Source organism: Sorex araneus, chromosome 1, assembly GCF_027595985.1.
Source record: "Sorex araneus isolate mSorAra2 chromosome 1, mSorAra2.pri, whole genome shotgun sequence".
NCBI classification, from domain to species: domain Eukaryota; kingdom Metazoa; phylum Chordata; class Mammalia; order Eulipotyphla; family Soricidae; genus Sorex; species Sorex araneus.
This window is the reverse complement of record NC_073302.1, coordinates 437,521,873-437,538,556: the sequence shown is the minus strand read 5'-3', so window position 1 is coordinate 437,538,556 and position 16,684 is coordinate 437,521,873. Positions and strand designations below refer to the sequence as shown.

The 16,684-nt window shown below is 52.8% G+C and overlaps 2 protein-coding genes across 5 annotated transcripts in view; one reads left to right on the top strand and one right to left on the bottom strand.

Moving 5' to 3' along the window:
* TBXAS1 (thromboxane A synthase 1) overlaps positions 1–8,540 on the bottom strand; it is a 187,558-nt gene extending 179,018 nt beyond the window's left edge. The window contains exon 1 of the mRNA XM_055143695.1: positions 8,450–8,540. The gene's annotated coding sequence lies outside the window, so the exon portion shown is untranslated. The remainder of the gene's footprint in view (positions 1–8,449) is intronic.
* A 5,529-nt stretch (positions 8,541–14,069) lies between these two features.
* Positions 14,070–16,684, top strand: part of HIPK2 (homeodomain interacting protein kinase 2) — a 160,248-nt gene continuing 157,633 nt past the window's right edge. For 3 of the 4 annotated variants that reach the window (XM_055142686.1, XM_055142671.1, XM_055142665.1), the window contains exon 1: positions 14,070–14,241. In XM_055142686.1, the coding sequence (XP_054998661.1) occupies positions 14,223–14,241 (19 nt within the window). In that variant the 5' untranslated portion in view covers positions 14,070–14,222. The remainder of the gene's footprint in view (positions 14,242–16,684) is intronic. The other variant, XM_055142679.1, reaches the window with a different exon arrangement.

Below are 16,684 nucleotides of genomic sequence, written 5' to 3'. Positions count from 1 at the left end.
AGAAAGTGAATGGCCAGAAAATGGGGGGAATAGGAGGTGGAGGGGGAAATAAAGGGAAATTAGCTGGTCTTAGATGTTTCCCATTTAAAAAAATCTTCTGGAGGGGGGGCAAAGAGATATTCAGGAGGCACCAACTCGCCTCACGTGCCTCTGACCCTGGTTTGATCACGGGCACCACACGTGGTCCCTGGAGTGTGGCCAGTTCCATTCCTGGGCACGGAGCTAGGAATAGCTCTTGAGTCTGCCAGGTAGAGGGCCCCAAGTTCCTCCCTCCGAAACACAAACTCTTCCTCAGATGGGAGTAGCAGCAGCTGCCAGGGTAACAGCAGAAATCTGAATGTTTCACTCACGCATGAAGCCCAGAGGAGCCGCGTGGTCCCTGCTTGCATTTCAAACGAAAGCTGCCTTGACTCTTGGCTCAGGCTAATGACCGAGGAAGCCAGAGCTCTCGAGCCGCACTTGAGAGTGGAATGATTACCACAAGCCGCGACACTGAAAAAAAAGGAAATTAATGTCGAGCGCAATGCCTGCTTCTGGGGAGGACGGAAGGAAGGAACCACGAGCAGATAACTTTGACCTTTTGTCTCTGGCTAACCAGGCACTTGCTAACCACGTTACTCAGATGACAAAGCAACGCTTAGAACTCCGTGTCCATGGCTGGAGTAATTGACTTAGAACTCCACGTCCAGATTTCAAATACTCCTGAAAAACACACCTCCGGGATATGTTGAATTGAGATTATGGACAAAAAAGACTGACAGATTCAGGGCCGGAGTCATTAGTTCAGTGGGTAGGGCATTGGCCTTCCACGAAGGCTGACCCGAGTTCAATCCCTGGCATCCCAAATGGTTCCCTGAGCACCGCCAGGAGTAATTCCTGAAGGCAGGGTCAGGAGTAACCCCTGAGCATCAATGGGTGTGACTCCAAAGCCCAAACCATAAATAAATAAATAAATAAATAAATATTGGTAAATCCTAGCTCCCAGGCAGGCCAGCGTCTTACTAAAAGATTACACGCAGGGCCGGAGCGATAGCACAGCAGGTAGGGTGTTTGCCTTGCACGCAGCCAACCCGGGTTCAATCCCCGGCATCCCATATGGTCCCCCAAGCACCGCCAGGAGTAATTCCTGAGTGCAAAGCCAGGAGTAACCCCTGAGCATTGCTGGGTGTGACCAAAAAAAAAAAGCAAAAAATCAATAAATAAAAGATTACACGCACCAACAAAATATCAGTTTATCTGCAGCTTCTCTAATTATTACCCAGCAAGACAAGAAGAGCACTGTGTCGGGCTGAGCACTGTAGCCCAGGTCAAACGCTGCCCGGGACCCTCACTCAGCAAGCAGGTGGGACCGTGCGGATGAGTAGCCAGAGGAGGCTGCTCTGGTTTGGGATTCTTGATCTCCGGCTCCTCCTTACCTAGACTCCAGACCCGAGAGCTCTGGTTTTCCAAATCCTTTTCTTTTTCCACTCCAGCAGCTGGGATGCTTGTCTGTAAACACTTCCTGCTTCTTTGTCGCAGGCCGCCTTGTGACCTTCACGGCCAGGCCTGCCTCCCTGCACACGGGCCTGGATGTTTTTGCCTTTTCGCCCAAGTCTCTTCGCTGCAGGGTGATCTATAGGTTTGAGCGGGGGCAGCCCTGAAAGCTAATTTTGCCTTTGTCAAGTCTCCCTTCTGCTCCCTTCTCCCTTCTGGCCCGGGTGAGACATCTGATGCCCACAGTCCTTTCTCCTCCCGGCCCTTCCTGGCCTTCCCCTGCCCTCCCACTATCCTTCCAGCGCCAGGAGGGGCCCAACCTTCTAGAATGTGCACCTGGCGATTCGGCCAGCAGGAGCAGGGTGGCTATTAAGGGTGCAGGCTCCGAGCTGTGTGCCGGGTTCCAGCCTCTGCTCTCCCGGTCTTGGATAATGTTTTAGTTTCTGAATGGGGGGAGGGAGTGGGGGGAGGTGTTCTTTGCATGAGAGCACCAAGAAGCAGGGTGCTGCACGCTGGCGTGGGCAACTCCAACACTCGGCCTGGTGTTTTGATTTAATTAAAAGGAAGACAAAGCACGAATGCATCTCCAGCGCTTTCTGTACACAAAGCAATTTCCCTGCACCACCTACTTCCAGGTGGCCCAACACCAGGGAGTGAAAATACCTTTATGGGTGCTCGAAGCATCTCCCCATCAATGCGGGACAGTTTCTGGGGGCTCCTTCTCAGTGTTTGGGTGCATCTTACCCAGCACTTCTTACCCAGCAACGTTTATAATAAAAAAAGATCCAGAGTGACCCTGGGGCTCTCCAGACTTCTCACCAGGCTCCGGGGGTCCTTAAATGGAAGGCCTGAAGCCAGGTGGTCTCAGCGTGCTCAGACTGGGAGTCTCCACTCCAAACTTCTGGGGCACTCTCAGAGGAAGGCTTCTACTCTTTCTGTAGTTTCTATGGGGTGCTGGCAAGCTTTGACCTTTTGTTGTAGGGGCAGGGGTCACACCTGGCAGTGCTCCTGGCTCTGCACTCAGGAATTACTCCTGGCAGTGCTCGAGGACCATAGGGGATGCCCCGGATCAAACCCAGGCTGGTCATGTGCAAGGCTAATGCCCTCCCCACTATGCTATTGCTCTGGGCCCAACTTCAACCATTTTGGCTTGTGAGGCATCCTCCAATCCTCTCCCTGCACCTGGCTCTCCTTTGGACATCACCCCACTCTACTGCGTCTGGATCCCTCTGCACCCCGGCTTAACTGAACTCTGCCACAGCTCCTCCACCCCCCGTTTGAGTGAAGTCACGTTCTAAGATGCCAGTGGTTAAGACTTCACCTTATCTTGTTTGGGGGTTCACAGTTCAAGCCCTAACACTACCCCTTGCCCGCCCACCTACAGTATTTCCATGACAGCCTGACATCAGATTTCAGTGCCGAAAGCAATTCTTTCTCCTTCCAGTGGCCCTCGCTGAGGCTCAGGGGTCCCCTGGTCCGGACCTTAGGGTCCTCTGAGCTAGTCCCGTGCTGCAGTCAATGAAGGCGTTGGGAACCCTCACTGGACCTTGCCACTCCCCAACTTCCCACTCTCTCTGGACACCCCGACTCCTCTGACCCTTCGGAGGCCTGCATGGCTGGTGCCCTGGCCACTCCCATCTCCCTCTGCCTGGCTCTTACCCTCCCCCTCCCCCTCCCTGCGCTCTGACTGGCGGGCGAGATCTCACTGTGTCCTGACCTCACTGCAGGTGCTCCTGCGTGGCTTCCTGGGAGCACCCCCTTTCCTGTGTCTGGGCAGAACTAACACTAAAGGAGCAACAGCACCCCTCTTTTCTTGACTATTATCAAGGAAACCCTGAAATCACTGATACTCCCTTCCTTCGCCACCCTCTCCCAAGGAGGATGAGCGTTTGAGGCCACCCCCACGATGGCACCCTGGGGTACCTGGGAGAAGGGAATAAAGTCTGGATGTGGAATGAAATATTGATCAACTGGGGGCACACTGTGCACTAGTAGGCCCCTTTTGCGCTAGTCTAAAATGTAAAGGGCCGGGGCTGGAGCGATAGCACAGCAGATAGTGCGTTTGCCTTGCACGCGGCCAACCCTGGTTCGAATCCCAGCATCCCATATGGTCCCCTGGGCACCGCCAAGGGAGATTCCTGAGTGCATGAGCCAGGAGTGACCCCTGTGCATCACCGGGTGTGACCCCCCCCAAAAAAAAAAAGAAAAAAAAAGATAAAATGTAAAGGGCCATGAGATTCACTTGAAATCCCTTGGGCTGAATCGGCAGTGAGCTGAGGCCAAATGTTGCGGCGGTGGCTGGGGGTCGGGGGAGAGTGATTCCTGAGCACAGAGCCAGGAGTACATACTGAGCATTGGGTATGCCCCCCCCCCAAAAAAAAAGAAAAGGGGGGGAAGAATTCTGCATGGGGCTGGAGAAATAGTACAGTGAGTAAGGTGCTGGCTTGCCTTGCATGCATCTGGCCCAGGTTCAATCCCTGGCATCCCTTATGGTCCCCCTGAACCTGCTGGGAATGATTCCTTCGCATGTGTCAGGAATAAGCCCCGAGCACTGCTGGGTGTGGCCCAAAAATAAGAATAAAAGGAAGGAAGGAAGGAAGGAAGGAAGGAAGGAAGGAAGGAAGGAAGGAAGGAAGGAAGGAAGGAAGGAAGGAAGGAAGGAAGGAAAAAAATAAAGAAAACTGCATCACGAGCTGAAGAGATTTGCCCATAGACAGGTGGCTAATCTGCTAATCTGAGGCAGGTACTGAACTTGGTCTAAGACCCAAGTTCCTGGTCTCAGCTACTGCCCAGTGGGTGATGGACTTTGGGAGTCCTTAGGCTGGGTCTAGACTCAGCCCAATTTTGCTGTCCATAAATATGTGTGAATGAGAGAAATACCAAGAGCTTAATAAAAGAGCAAGGAAAGGAAGGGGGAGAAAGAGAAAGAGAGAGAGAGAGAGAGAGAGAGAGAGAGAGAGAGAGAGAGAGAGAGAGAGAGAGGAGAATGGGAAGGTGAGAATAGATGCAGAGGCCAGAGAGCCAGAACAGGGGTGAAGGCACTTGCTTCACATGCAGCCAACCCAGAGCTGAACCTCAGCACCATGTGTGGTTCCCTGCATGCTGCCAGGAGTGATCCCTGAACACTATCAGACATGGAAAAACCCTTCCCCACCTCAAAAAGAAAGAAAGGAAAAACAGGACAGAAAGTCAAGGAGGAAGAAGGGAAAGGGGAGAAAAAGGAATAAAGAGAGAAGGCAGAGGAACTTCTTGCCCTACTTCCTGGTTCTGGGAGCCAGAATATTCTGACCTCATGCAGGAGACCCCGACTTACTGCTTCTCTAAGAGCCAGAGATTCTTCTGGACTCTCAGGATAGATACAGCAGTGGACAAGACCAAAGCTACTGACTTTGTGGAACTTGCATTTGAATAGGGAGAAGCAGACACTAAAAATAATCCTGAGAATAGGCAAACAATATGTAGCAGGTAAACACCAGGCAAAGCAGTGGCTAGAGGCGTAGGGATTCTGACCCTGGACAGATCTGTGAACTGTTGAGCAAAGAGACTTGATTTCCCTTAACTGTAACCCTTCCTGTGTTCCTGGAGGCCTCGACCTCTAGAAGTCATTGCAGTACCTGTGAAGGTGTCACCATTGGAAGCCATGAAGACTTTTCTGAGGGGTTGGCGCTTGTTACAGATCCTTAAACTAGTGTCCATATTCACGGATACTTTGTAGCTATTGGATCTGCTGGCTTTAATGTATCCACAGAGAAACATATTTAGCAACTATGTTTCAATGTTATTAGTTCCTTTGTAACATTATGTATTATTTTAAAGGCCCTAAAACTCTTACTCCGAGAAAATCTTTCAGCTCCAGCAGACAACCAAAGGAGTTCACAGAACAAAAATTGGTCGAGAATATCATGTCAGAGAAAATAGGAGACGGTGGTGGTGAGGGGTCAGCTTAAATGGGGCTGGGGGGTGGAGCTGGAGTGATAGCACAGAGGGTAGGGCATTTGCCTTGTACGAGGCCAACCCGAGTTCGATTCCCAGCATCCCATATGGGCTCCTGAGCACCACCAGGGGTAATTCTTGAGTGCAGAGCCAAGAGTGACCCCTCTGCGTTGCCTGGTGTGACCCCCAAAAGAGCAAAAAAAAGGAGGCAGGGATCCTGGCTTTGCCCAAAGCCAAAATGCAAATGTTTTGTGAGAGCTAAGCCACTGACCCTGTGTGCTTTAGGATGGGATGGGGGCACTGTGACCCCCATCCCACTGCCCATTGCCTTCTCCTCAGTAGCTAATTCAAGATTGAGGAATCAATGAAACCACAATGAAACGACCCAAGGAAACAAACAAACAAACAAAAATGCTTTACAAAGAATCTATTGGGGATAGAGGGGCATACCCAGAGTTGCTCAAGGCTTACTCCTGGCTCTGTGCCCAGGGATCACTCTTGGCAGGGTCCCAAGGAACATGTATGGTGCCAAGGATTATACACTGGTAAGCTATGTATAAGGCAAGCACTCTATCACTGCGTTATCTCTCCAGCCTCATGACTTCTGGCTTTTGTGGGGGTACAGGGTTTACTCCTGGAAGTGCTCAGGGCACCATGTGGGCCTCAAATCTGGTCCTCCACATGCCAAGCATGTGCACTATTCATTGAACTACATCTCTGGCCCCAAGAACCTTACTTTTTGCAGCTGTTCTGTCTTCTAATTAAAAAGTATCCTACTCAACCAGACGAACTTGCTCAAACAGCCAGGCAGCCAAAGCCTCCTGAAGGAGAGATAAGCAAAGCCTCGGCTTTTGAATGCTGCAGCGTGCATCACCTAGGGTGAATGGAATGTGAGTGGAGGCTCCTGCCAGATTTCAAAATAAAAAATTTAAAAAATTCAAATTCATCTCACACATACAGTGAAAAATCTTCGGAACTCTATGACAAAAGGTCTTTGTGTGTGTGTGTGTGTGTGTGTGTGTTTTAAATGACACTTGGGGCTGTTGGAAAATATATATATTTAATAACAGATCTACTCACGGGCTGTGATCAAACACCATCAGGAAATCTCAACATCAAACTCTCCCTTATATGAAATCGGATGCTGTTAGCAGTTAGCCTCGAGACCCCACACTCCTCCTCCCTTAACCCCACCCCAGTGGTCCCCTCCAAGATGACAGCACTTCCTCTGGGGTGCCATAACTCCAGGGGAACCACCCAATCTCTGACCTTTTGATTCTCCCCACCGTGGCCCCAGCCCCCATCTGCCGTTTAGCATCTTGGCTTCCCATCCCAGAGGCCTTTGCGCCTCTTTTATAGCTCCCTCCTCTAGGAAGTCAATGTCAAGTTCCCAGACCCCCCCCAGAGAAGGCCATGTCAGGATGTTTCACGCTCCACCTGAGTACTCTGCATCTTTTAGGAAGCCCTGGAAGGGTTTGGTCTTAGATGACAAGAAACTGTCTTTGAGAAGCGCCCCGTGCAACCCTCATCTCCCCACTGCTAAGGATTAGCTGCCCGTTCACACTGATAACTCGGTCCTTTCTTCCATTCGACACGCTTGGCTGAGTGCCAGCCCCATACACCCACCTGGCAAGTGAGCATCTCTATTTGCCTGTCTCATAGAAAACTTCCACCCCCCAGGTTCACCATGGAATGCCTTTTCTGCCCACACCAGGTGCAGAGAATAAAGTCCACATCTTCAGCTTGGCACATGAGACGGCCTCCATCTATGCCCGCAGCCCCGACCCCTGCTTAGGCGTGGCCCTTTATATTTAGCAATATTTAGATGTCTTCCAGATCCTGGGTGCACGGCTTTCTGCTTGCTGTTCCATACCAGAATTCCCGCTGCTAGGCACAGATGTATCCCCATTCCCTCCCACCTCTGACACTCCTATGAACACACTCGTCCTTCACCTCCCTGGGCCAGCTTCTGACCCTGCAAATCCTTTCAGTGCTGCATTCATCCTATTGTGCTGTGAGAGCTGGTACCTGGCAGTTTTCCTTTGAACTTGAGCTTCTTGAAAGCAAAGGTTGTGGCTTAATCCCATCTAGGCTTCCCAGCAAATGCTACTGAATCTTACCACTGGATGAATTTCTTGGTGAATGAGAGAGACAGGGACAGCGGGGAAGTAGAAAGGACATTTTTAAACTCCATTGTTCCCAAAAGTCCTGGGAGGGGATTGATTCAAGAAAGTGAGGGATGGGGCTGGAGCGATAGTCCAGCGGGTAGGGTGTTTGCCATGTACACGGCTGACCTGGGTTCAATCCCTGGCATCCCATATGGTCCCCCAGCACTGCCCAGGAGTAATTCCTGAGTGCAGAGCCAGGAGTAACCCCTGAGCATTGCTGGGTGTGACCCCCCAAAACAAACAAAAAAGATTTAAAAAAAAGATTTACTGGGGCTGGAGTGATAGCATAGCGGGTAGGGCATTTGCCTTGCACGCGGCTGACCTGGGTTCAAATCCCAGCATCCCATATGGTCCCCTGAGCACCGCCAGGGGTAATTCCTGAGTGAAGAGCCAGGAGTAACCCCTGTACATCGCCAGGTGTGACCCAAAAACCAAAAAAAAAAAAGTTTACTAGTATTACAAAAAAAAAGAAAAAGAAAGAAAGTGAGGGACTGGACAGTGTACCCTTCATGTCTGCTCCATGATTGCAGGGGTAGGGCAGGGAAAGGCACTGGGTTTGGCACGAAGATTTGGCAGTGTCAGTCCTAACAGTCCTCTGCGATTAGAGTGAACCTCCTGCCAGGGGTTGCCACATAGTGGCAAGCTCTGGCACGCTATTGAGAGGAACTTTTACCACCTGAACTTTACACAGCCCGCACATGTGGCGTGTGCCCACTGATGGACGGCCAGCTGGGCTGGGCGTGGCGGCAGGGGCTGCCCCAGGCTCTGACACGCAGGCCACTCTGTCTACACCATGTTCGACATCACTCTCTGCCACTTCTGCCTCGTTTGTCCAAGTGCACCCCAGACAGCATGAGGGTTCACCCAGCCCTTACCCGTCTCTGCTTATCAGAGATGTCTCTCTGCAGAAGGCGCAGCCCTCCGAGGTGCTCCGACACGCAGCTCTCCTCTGAGCTGCCACCTCAGAACACGCATCACACCCTCCCTCTTGAATGTCTACACCACAGCATCTTCTGCATCCACAGTTGGGGTCTGGGGGCTTGTTTAGCTCCTCTCTGCTGAGTGTCACTCCAGTTTCTCTTTCAGTTCGAGGGTGCAGGTCATTTATCTTCTAGGAGCAACAGAAGAAACTGAAGGATCCCTCCCTGAACCCCTGATTCTACCAGCGGCATTTGTCCAAGAAAATAGATTCCACCCTGGGTCTCCTCTCATCCAGCCAAACCTTTCTCTACCTCTGCCCATAGGTCTGTTGCTCCTATTGTTCTGAATTTGGAGACGAGGTCTGCCTATACTTTCCCTTTCCTCTGAGAGCCTAGCGCTGAGTTCCTGAAGGTTTCTTTTTAAGAGTTCTTTAGCTATTAAATGCTAGTCTGTTGCAAAATGTATCACTATAGCCAAAAGTTTAAAGCAGAAAGACTTAGCAACAATGTATGGAGGAGCTAGATACAGAGAAAAAGAAAACAAAACTGCTACATTGTCAGGAAGAAAGGAGTGTAGCGAGAAGGAGATACTTGGGGTCAGAGTCTGATCTTGGACCAGAGTCTGATCCGAAGTGATCTCAATGGACCAGAGCCTGAGAACTGTCTCTCCCAGAACATTATGGAAAGACAAAATCACAGACGTCGCATTATGAACAGCCTCAGAAAAGAAGATGTGCATGCTGGAATGTATGCACATAATATATACACACCTGTGTGTATATGTAGTCTCTTGCAAAATGTATACACGTAAAAAAGTCTATCTCAACCCTGTGGCCTTTGCACATTCTTACCACTGTAAGTACTTGTTCTGCAGGCAAAATGAACTTGAAGCAAGGTCAAAGCTCCCCCCATATTGACTAATCCCCAAGAAATATATCAGTGATGCTATCGTGCACAAAGGCGACTTGGAGGAGGCCGGTGACATAGGTGTCTGCTTAAACCTTGTCCCTTCTTTGCCTTTGTTATCATTTCCCATCGTGTTATTGTCAGAGATGGAACAGCCACACCCAGCAAAGGCTTTATGTGTAGAAAAGAAGGGTGGGGGAGGAAAGCTGGGGGCGGGGTTTCCTTGGGTAGTGTGACCAGGAAAAGGAAAGTCTTTTCCTTTTATATATTCTTTTCTCTTTTGGGGGGGGGGGGATGGTGGTGAGTGGGGCACACCAGGAGGTGCCAGGGCTTACTCCTGGCTCTGCACTCAGGATTCAGTCCTGGCTGTGCTCAGGAGACCATTCAAGATGCCAGGGATCTAATCTCAGCCACGTGCAAGCACCCTGCCCACTAGACTATAGCTCTGGCCCCCTTTAGATCTTAACTAACGGATTGGCTGAGCACTGTGCATGGGATTTCAAGCATGTAAGACAGCAAGAAAAAAAAAAAACTTGGGGGGAAGATCTGAATGTTGAAAGGATTATAGTCTGCATATCCTGGGTCCTTTCTCCTGACTTTCCATACAGGGAGCTTCTTTAGAGCCATTATCTTTCTAATCTCACTTGACTTATTTCCCTCCCATCCCTCTATCCCTTATGTCAATAGTCCAGGGAGGGTAAATAAACTTTGGCCGACAGAGATTTCTATATCATGTTATGCCAAAAAAAAATTTTTTTTTCAAAACAGAACAGCTTTGTTAAGTGGGTTTATATTAGTGAACTTTTTTTTAAACACTGAGTGCTAATGAATTTATTCAATAGATAAAATGTGGTCAGTGCAAACTCTCGTGCTCGCTCTTGCTCACTTTCTCCCTCTTCCTCTCTCTCCTGCCCTCCCTCCCTCTCTCCTCTCTCTTTCTCTCTCCGCCTCCCCCAAGTGTGAGCACTCCTCTGCCCAGCTCGCCTCTCACCCCCCTGTGCCCCTCCCCCTCCCTCTACCACATATGTGCTCTCTACTGCCCTCTCCTGGCACCCTCCTCCTGCTCCTCCCGTGCCCACCTAGGAAAGGACACAAATGTTTCGGGCTGAATTTGAGAGCCTTCCTCCTTCTCCCTGCCCTCCCCCAACCAACAATCTCTCTGAAGTCACTAAGTTACAACATAGGTAACTGGTGCTGCTAACCCCCAAGAGTGCTTCCCAGCTGGCATCCTGTGTGACCGCTCATTGGCAAGCCCCACCCTGACGATGGCCTTTGTCCTGAGATGTCAAGGTACCATCATTTTACCCTGCTTGTCCTCCTCACCAGCTGCCTGGCTCTTCCTGGAATCCTATCTGCGATTCTCTCCCTTCGGACTCTCACTCCCTCCTTTAGTGACATTTCAACTCGTTAGGTTGACATTCTGTTCTCAGTTCCTGGAGGGAAAATTTCCAGTTCCTGGAAGGAAAAGTGACAAACAGGTGTGCTCAAGCTGCCAATTCTCTCTATCCCCCACCCACCCCCCTCTCTCTCTCTCACACACACACACAATGGGTTTAAATAACATTTCCCCATCTATAGATCATTCTTGACTTACCTGGGGTGTTGTCCCCAAAGAGCCCCGGACAATATTGCTAAGTCAGCAATGCGATTAATCCGCTGAGCCTACAAAGCATCATGGCTTACCGCCTCTCTCAGAGGTGCTCAGAACACTCCCATTAGCCTGCAGCTGGCAAAATCGTCCAACACAAAGCCTGTTTTATAATAACTTGTTAAATAGCTCCTGTCGTTTATTGAACACGGTACCGAAAGAGAAGCATCGAGTGCCCTAATTCAAAATTTGAAGCATGCTTTCTACTGAATGCCTATTGCTTTTGTATCATCATAAAGTAGAAAAAACCTCAGTCAAACCATTGTAAATCACGGGCTGTCTGCATGTGATTCCAAGTCGGCCGGTTCAATGGAATCATGTTCTCCTAGCGTTTTGTGTCTCACATGTGCTGCTCTGATCATGGTGGTCTGAAGACAAGGTGTGTGTGTGGGGGGGAGGGGTATCTGTTTGGCCCTTTCAGGGAACCACATTTTATTACCCAATATGATTTCCTTCCCAAGCAAGGAAAGGAGATCCCCCTGCCACAGGATGTTTTCAGTGGACACAAGTGATCCTTCTTCCTTTTAATTTGCCTCTGTGACCGCAGTCCTTGGCTAAGCTACATACCACCACAGTGGACCTCGGGCCAATGGAATTAGCCCTGGAATGTGCTTCCTTGCTCTCCGGGGCCAAAGAGGAGAGGGTACTGGTTTCTTCTGAGGCCTCTGTCTGTGGCTCCCAGACAGGCACCTTCTCTGTCTGGCACGACATGGCCAAATCTCCGTGTGTATCTGCATTTTAATCTCCTTTCCTTGTAAGAACCCCAGCTGTATCAGATTAGGGTCCACCCGAGTGACCTCATTTGAACCCACTGAACCTCTTTTAAGACCTTGTCTCCGTTCATAGACGTGTTCTTATTCCTGGGATTTTAACACTAAGATTAGGGGTGGACAGAGCGGGTTTCCCAAAGCCCACCTAGGATCCCTCACAGCTGGTCAGTCATGGAGCTGGAGAGAGGTCACAAAGGCCCGATCAGTGCCAGGTCCGAATGGCATACAAAATCATGTGCCAGGCGCCCTGTCCCCAGGAGCTGTCAACTCAGGTATGGGGGCTAGGGTACCTGCAGGGAAGGCAGAGACGGCCTTTGAGACTCTTGGGGTCAACGGTGTGTGTGTGTGTGTGTGTGTGTGTGGAATAGAGAGGAAATAAAATTGGGCTGGGCACAGGGAGAGTCTTGTACTAGTCACCATTTGCCAGTACCCTTTGCAAAGTTGGTTGGTCCTTAAATCCCGCTTCTGGGGCTGTGGTGAGGAGCCTTGATTCTTCTCCCGCTGGAGGTGAAGTCAGGCCACGCTCTCCAAGAATCCAGGAGAGCAGTGAGGACCTGGAGCGGGGAGAGAGTTTGGAGAGCTGAAAGAGGCTGAGAGGAGCAAAGGCCCGGGAACAGGTATTGGTGAGAAGCATCCTGTGCCCCAGGTGACAGAGAAGGGCCTCAGGACATGGCCGGCACGAAGATGGCGCTTCCTGCAGGACCACAGCAACCACCCTTGGTGCTGCTGTGTCTCCAGTTCACAGAGCTCTTCCGCCTCTCTGACCAAAGGCAGGCCTCAAACACCCCACAAGCTCCCTCATTCTCTGGAAAGATGGCGTGCGCCCGCCTTTGAGACACCCATTCACTCATTACAATCATTCATTCATTCACTCAGTCATTCCATCTCTCCTTTACTCAACATCCATCCATCATAATTCACTGTCCACACACATCCATTCATTTGCCATTCATTCCTTATGTTCATTCACTCCCTCTCAACATTTATCTATCAATTCGGTAATGCACCATCCCCAGATAGCCATGCGTTTGCTCATGAATTCATCCACTTGCTTGCCCAGCCCAGCCACCGGTTCGGCACATTCATTCACTCCTTCATTTACTCATTCACCATCTATCTATTCACTACGTTCATTCATTCACTCACTATCCATCACATTCACTAATTCACGATGCACACACATCCACTCATTTAACCACCCGGCCACCACCTCCCCGCACCCTGCTCCATTCATTCGCTCCTTCCTTTCCATTCTCGCCAACCACCTGTTCAGTCTATTCCCTCCCTCCCTCACTCCTCCACCCGCTCACACACTCAGCCCTCTCTTCATTCACTCTTCTGTCCAGCCATTCTACCTTTCCCTTGCTTCAGTCCCTCACTCAGCACCTGGCCATTCATTCATTCATCATTCGTTCATTCATTCTCCCACGCACTCGTCCACTCATTCACCCATTCATTCCTTCCGCAGCCCTGTCCAGACCCGTGCAGGGAGGGAGGCGCCCCCTGGCGGCGCGCTCAAATACACACTCATATGCACACTTAACGCGTGTGCACACACGCACGCAAAACCACACTCCTATACCCACTCACGCGTGTGCACATACTCACGCGCGCACACACTCCCTCGCGCGCGCACACTCACGCGCACACACTCACGCACGTGCACACAACTCGCGTGCGCGCACACACACACACGCGCGCGCGTGCCCACACTGACTCGCGCACACACACGCGCGCACACACACTCACGCGCGCGCGCGCACACACACACACACACACACCCCGCGCGCGCGCGTGCCCACACCCCCTCGCGTACACGCACCCCCTCGTGCGCGCAGGGCGGCGGGCGCGGGGCCGGGCGGGCGGGCGGGCGCCCCGGGCTCGGCCGTCCCCGCCTCGCATCCGTGCCATCGGCGCTCGATTGCGCGCGGCCGCGGCGGGCTCGTCGCTCGCTGCTGGCTCGCTGGGCCGCGCCGGCCGCCCCGCCCCCGGCCCTCCTCCGCGGCGCCCGCCCCTCCTCCGCCGCCGCCCGCCCGGGCAACTTTTGCCGGAGCCCCCAGCCCCGCGCGCACAGCCATGCGGAGCTGAGCTCGGGCCGGCGACTGGCCGCGCTGCCCGCCCGGCTCCCGCCGCCCCCCGCGCCCACCCGCTCGGCCCGCGCGCGCGCGCGCGGCCGGCCGGCCCGGACGCCCCGGCCGCCCCGCGCCAGCGCCCCGGGCCCGCGGCGGCCCCCCGCCCCGGCGCCGGCCCCGCCAGGCGGGGGATGCGGGCGCCCGCGGCCCCGGCCGCGCCGACCGCCCAGACACAGGCGCAAGATGGCAGATGCCGACTGAGGCGGGGGGGCCCGAGCTCGCGCGCCGCCGGCCCGGCGCCGTTGCCATGAACCGCGGACAGCCCGGCCCGGATGGCCCCCGTGCGCGAAGGTAAGCGCCGCGCCCCCGCAGCTTTGTTCTGCCGCCCCCGGCCCCCGCCCGCGCCCCCGCCACGCGCGCGATCGGAATTGCACGGGATCCTATTTCCAGGGTGGAGAAAGAGGCGGGGGGTGGGGGGCGTGTGTGCGTGTGTGTGTGTGTGTGTGTGCGCGCGTGTGCGCGCGTGTGTGCGTGTGTGTGTGTGTGTGTGTGCGCGCGCGCGCGAGGGGGAGCCGCTGCCCGAAGAAAAGAAATGGGGAGGGGGCCGCCCGCCGAAGGCAGATCGCTGAGGGCGCTGTGGATTTGTTTGCAATACAGAAAGGTGAGGCGCTCCAGCTCTCCCCGGCCCCCCCCGCCCCCCCCAGGAAATTACCTTTCGGCTCCGGGGCCGGCACTCCGCATCCGCACACCTCCCCCTTGGCATCTCTCTGCACTCCCACCCCACACCCCCTTTATTCTTCGCCAGCGCTGCCCGCGTCGTGGGGTGGTGGTGGTGTGTGTGTGGGGTGGGGGGGCTGTGGCATGGGAATGGATGGGGCTAGGTGCCGCGAGATGGGAAAAGTCCATCTCAGAACAATGAAATCAGGCGAAAATCGCCCCGCATTAGCGTTGTGTCTCGGGGGAGACGTAGTTTGGGGTTTCAAGTCCGGGAGGCGGCCACACCGATTTTTTTTTTTTCCTCTTTCCTGGCTCCGTCCTAGTAAAACCTGCTCGGGGCACCCCTCACTTAGCGTTGGATCGGTTCCTCCCTCTCCCCCCCCCCCCCACTCCCTGTTCTTGATATGACTATCTTCAGGAAGAAAGAAGGTGAGATCCAGGGGGAGAATTCAAAGAGGGGAAAAAAAGGAAACAAGAAAAAAAATAGAGCTGTACATTCTCCCCGCACACCGGCTTTTCTCACTCTCTTTGGCTTCTTCCTGAGCGCTGTTGTCAGCTTCCAGCCAGAAACCCAACCAAGATCAACTTAAGTTTCTACACTTTCGGGCTGTTTTTTGTGTGGCTGGTAGGAGGAGAAATTTTTAAACCAAAAGTGTGCTTGATCTCCCCCCCCAATCCCCCTCCCTTCCAGTCATTTCATCGTGAAAATGTTTTTCTCATGAAATCATTGAAACAGCAGCCTTCACATACTTTTTCTTCGCGACTGTCCTTCTGGGTTTCTTTTGGTTTTGTTCAGATATTCTGTGGCTGAAACTGCCAAGGGGGAGCCGGGTGAGGGGGTTTGTGTCGGGCCGGGAGAGGGGGAGGGTCAGAGGGGGCGATTTTAATCCTTCTGTAAATGTGGGCCACAGTGGTGAGGCAGGAATGCATTAATAGTTTTATCTCTGTTACAAGAGGCCGATTAAAACACACACACACACACACACACACACACAAACTTATCTGAAAAGAAAATCTGTTATTAGTTCCAGGGCTCCACATGAATTAGGTTTCTGCGTGGAATAAAGTTACCAGTTAGGCCCTGGATACGGGGACTGTAAATAACGTATGGACTGTAAATATTTTTTTTCAGGCTCTCTTAGAAACAAAGGGTCTGTTTAGAAGGCAACAGAGAGATGTTATTCCAGGGGCTTTCCTCTTTGATTCTGAAGAACACAAGGTCCATTTAAACCGTTCGACAAAACAAAAACGAAATTTCTGATCCGGCCAGCAGGCAGCATAGAAGAAGCCGGTGGCTATTGGAGCAGGCCCGGAGAACCCCATGTCGGCGTTCATTGTTCGTCTGTGTCTCGGGGAGGGGGGGGGCGGCCGGCAATGCTCCCACTGTCTCCGGGAGTGTTAAAATGAAACAATTTTCTCTTTATTAAGTACTTCCTTGAGACTCCCTCTGCTGGGCGCTCTGGGGGAGCGTTCACGGGGAACTTGGCTTTGGCTTCCGAACAGGAGTCCCGGCTGTTGCACGGGGGTGCTGTGTCTGTGGCTTGGGATGGATTTTGTTAACTTTAGTCCCGTTTGGGCATGGTGCAGTTGTCCTCCTATTCCCTCCCCACCCCAAATCCAAATGGAATGTTGGCCGCGCCCCCCCGAAGCTCAGAGCCGGCCCTTCCCTGGTGTGCATTTCCCCCTACAGTGTTCTTGGAGTGCAATTACATCTGATAAAGATGCAGGGTGTGGGAGCTGTCAGGGTTGAAGAACGAGCTCGGATCTCAAAGGTCTCACTCAGAGACCTGCTGTTATTTGCAAGCCTTCCTCCCCCTGCCGGGGGGCGGGGGGCTCCTGGGCCCCTCTTTCCACCCTGGCTTCCCCCTCTGTCCCGTGTGGGAGCCCTCTTCATTATTCCCAGGCTCTGGGCCCCCCTCCCCCTTGATTCTGCTAGCGCATCCCTTGGCATCTTTCTAACGCCTCCTGGTCCTCCCCGCTCGGCCGGCCAGTAGAGCCCAGGTGTGGGTCTTCCTGCACGAGAGGGTGGGCCCTGCTCTCAAACCAACAGGTGACCTCTGGGAAGCTGCATTCGCTC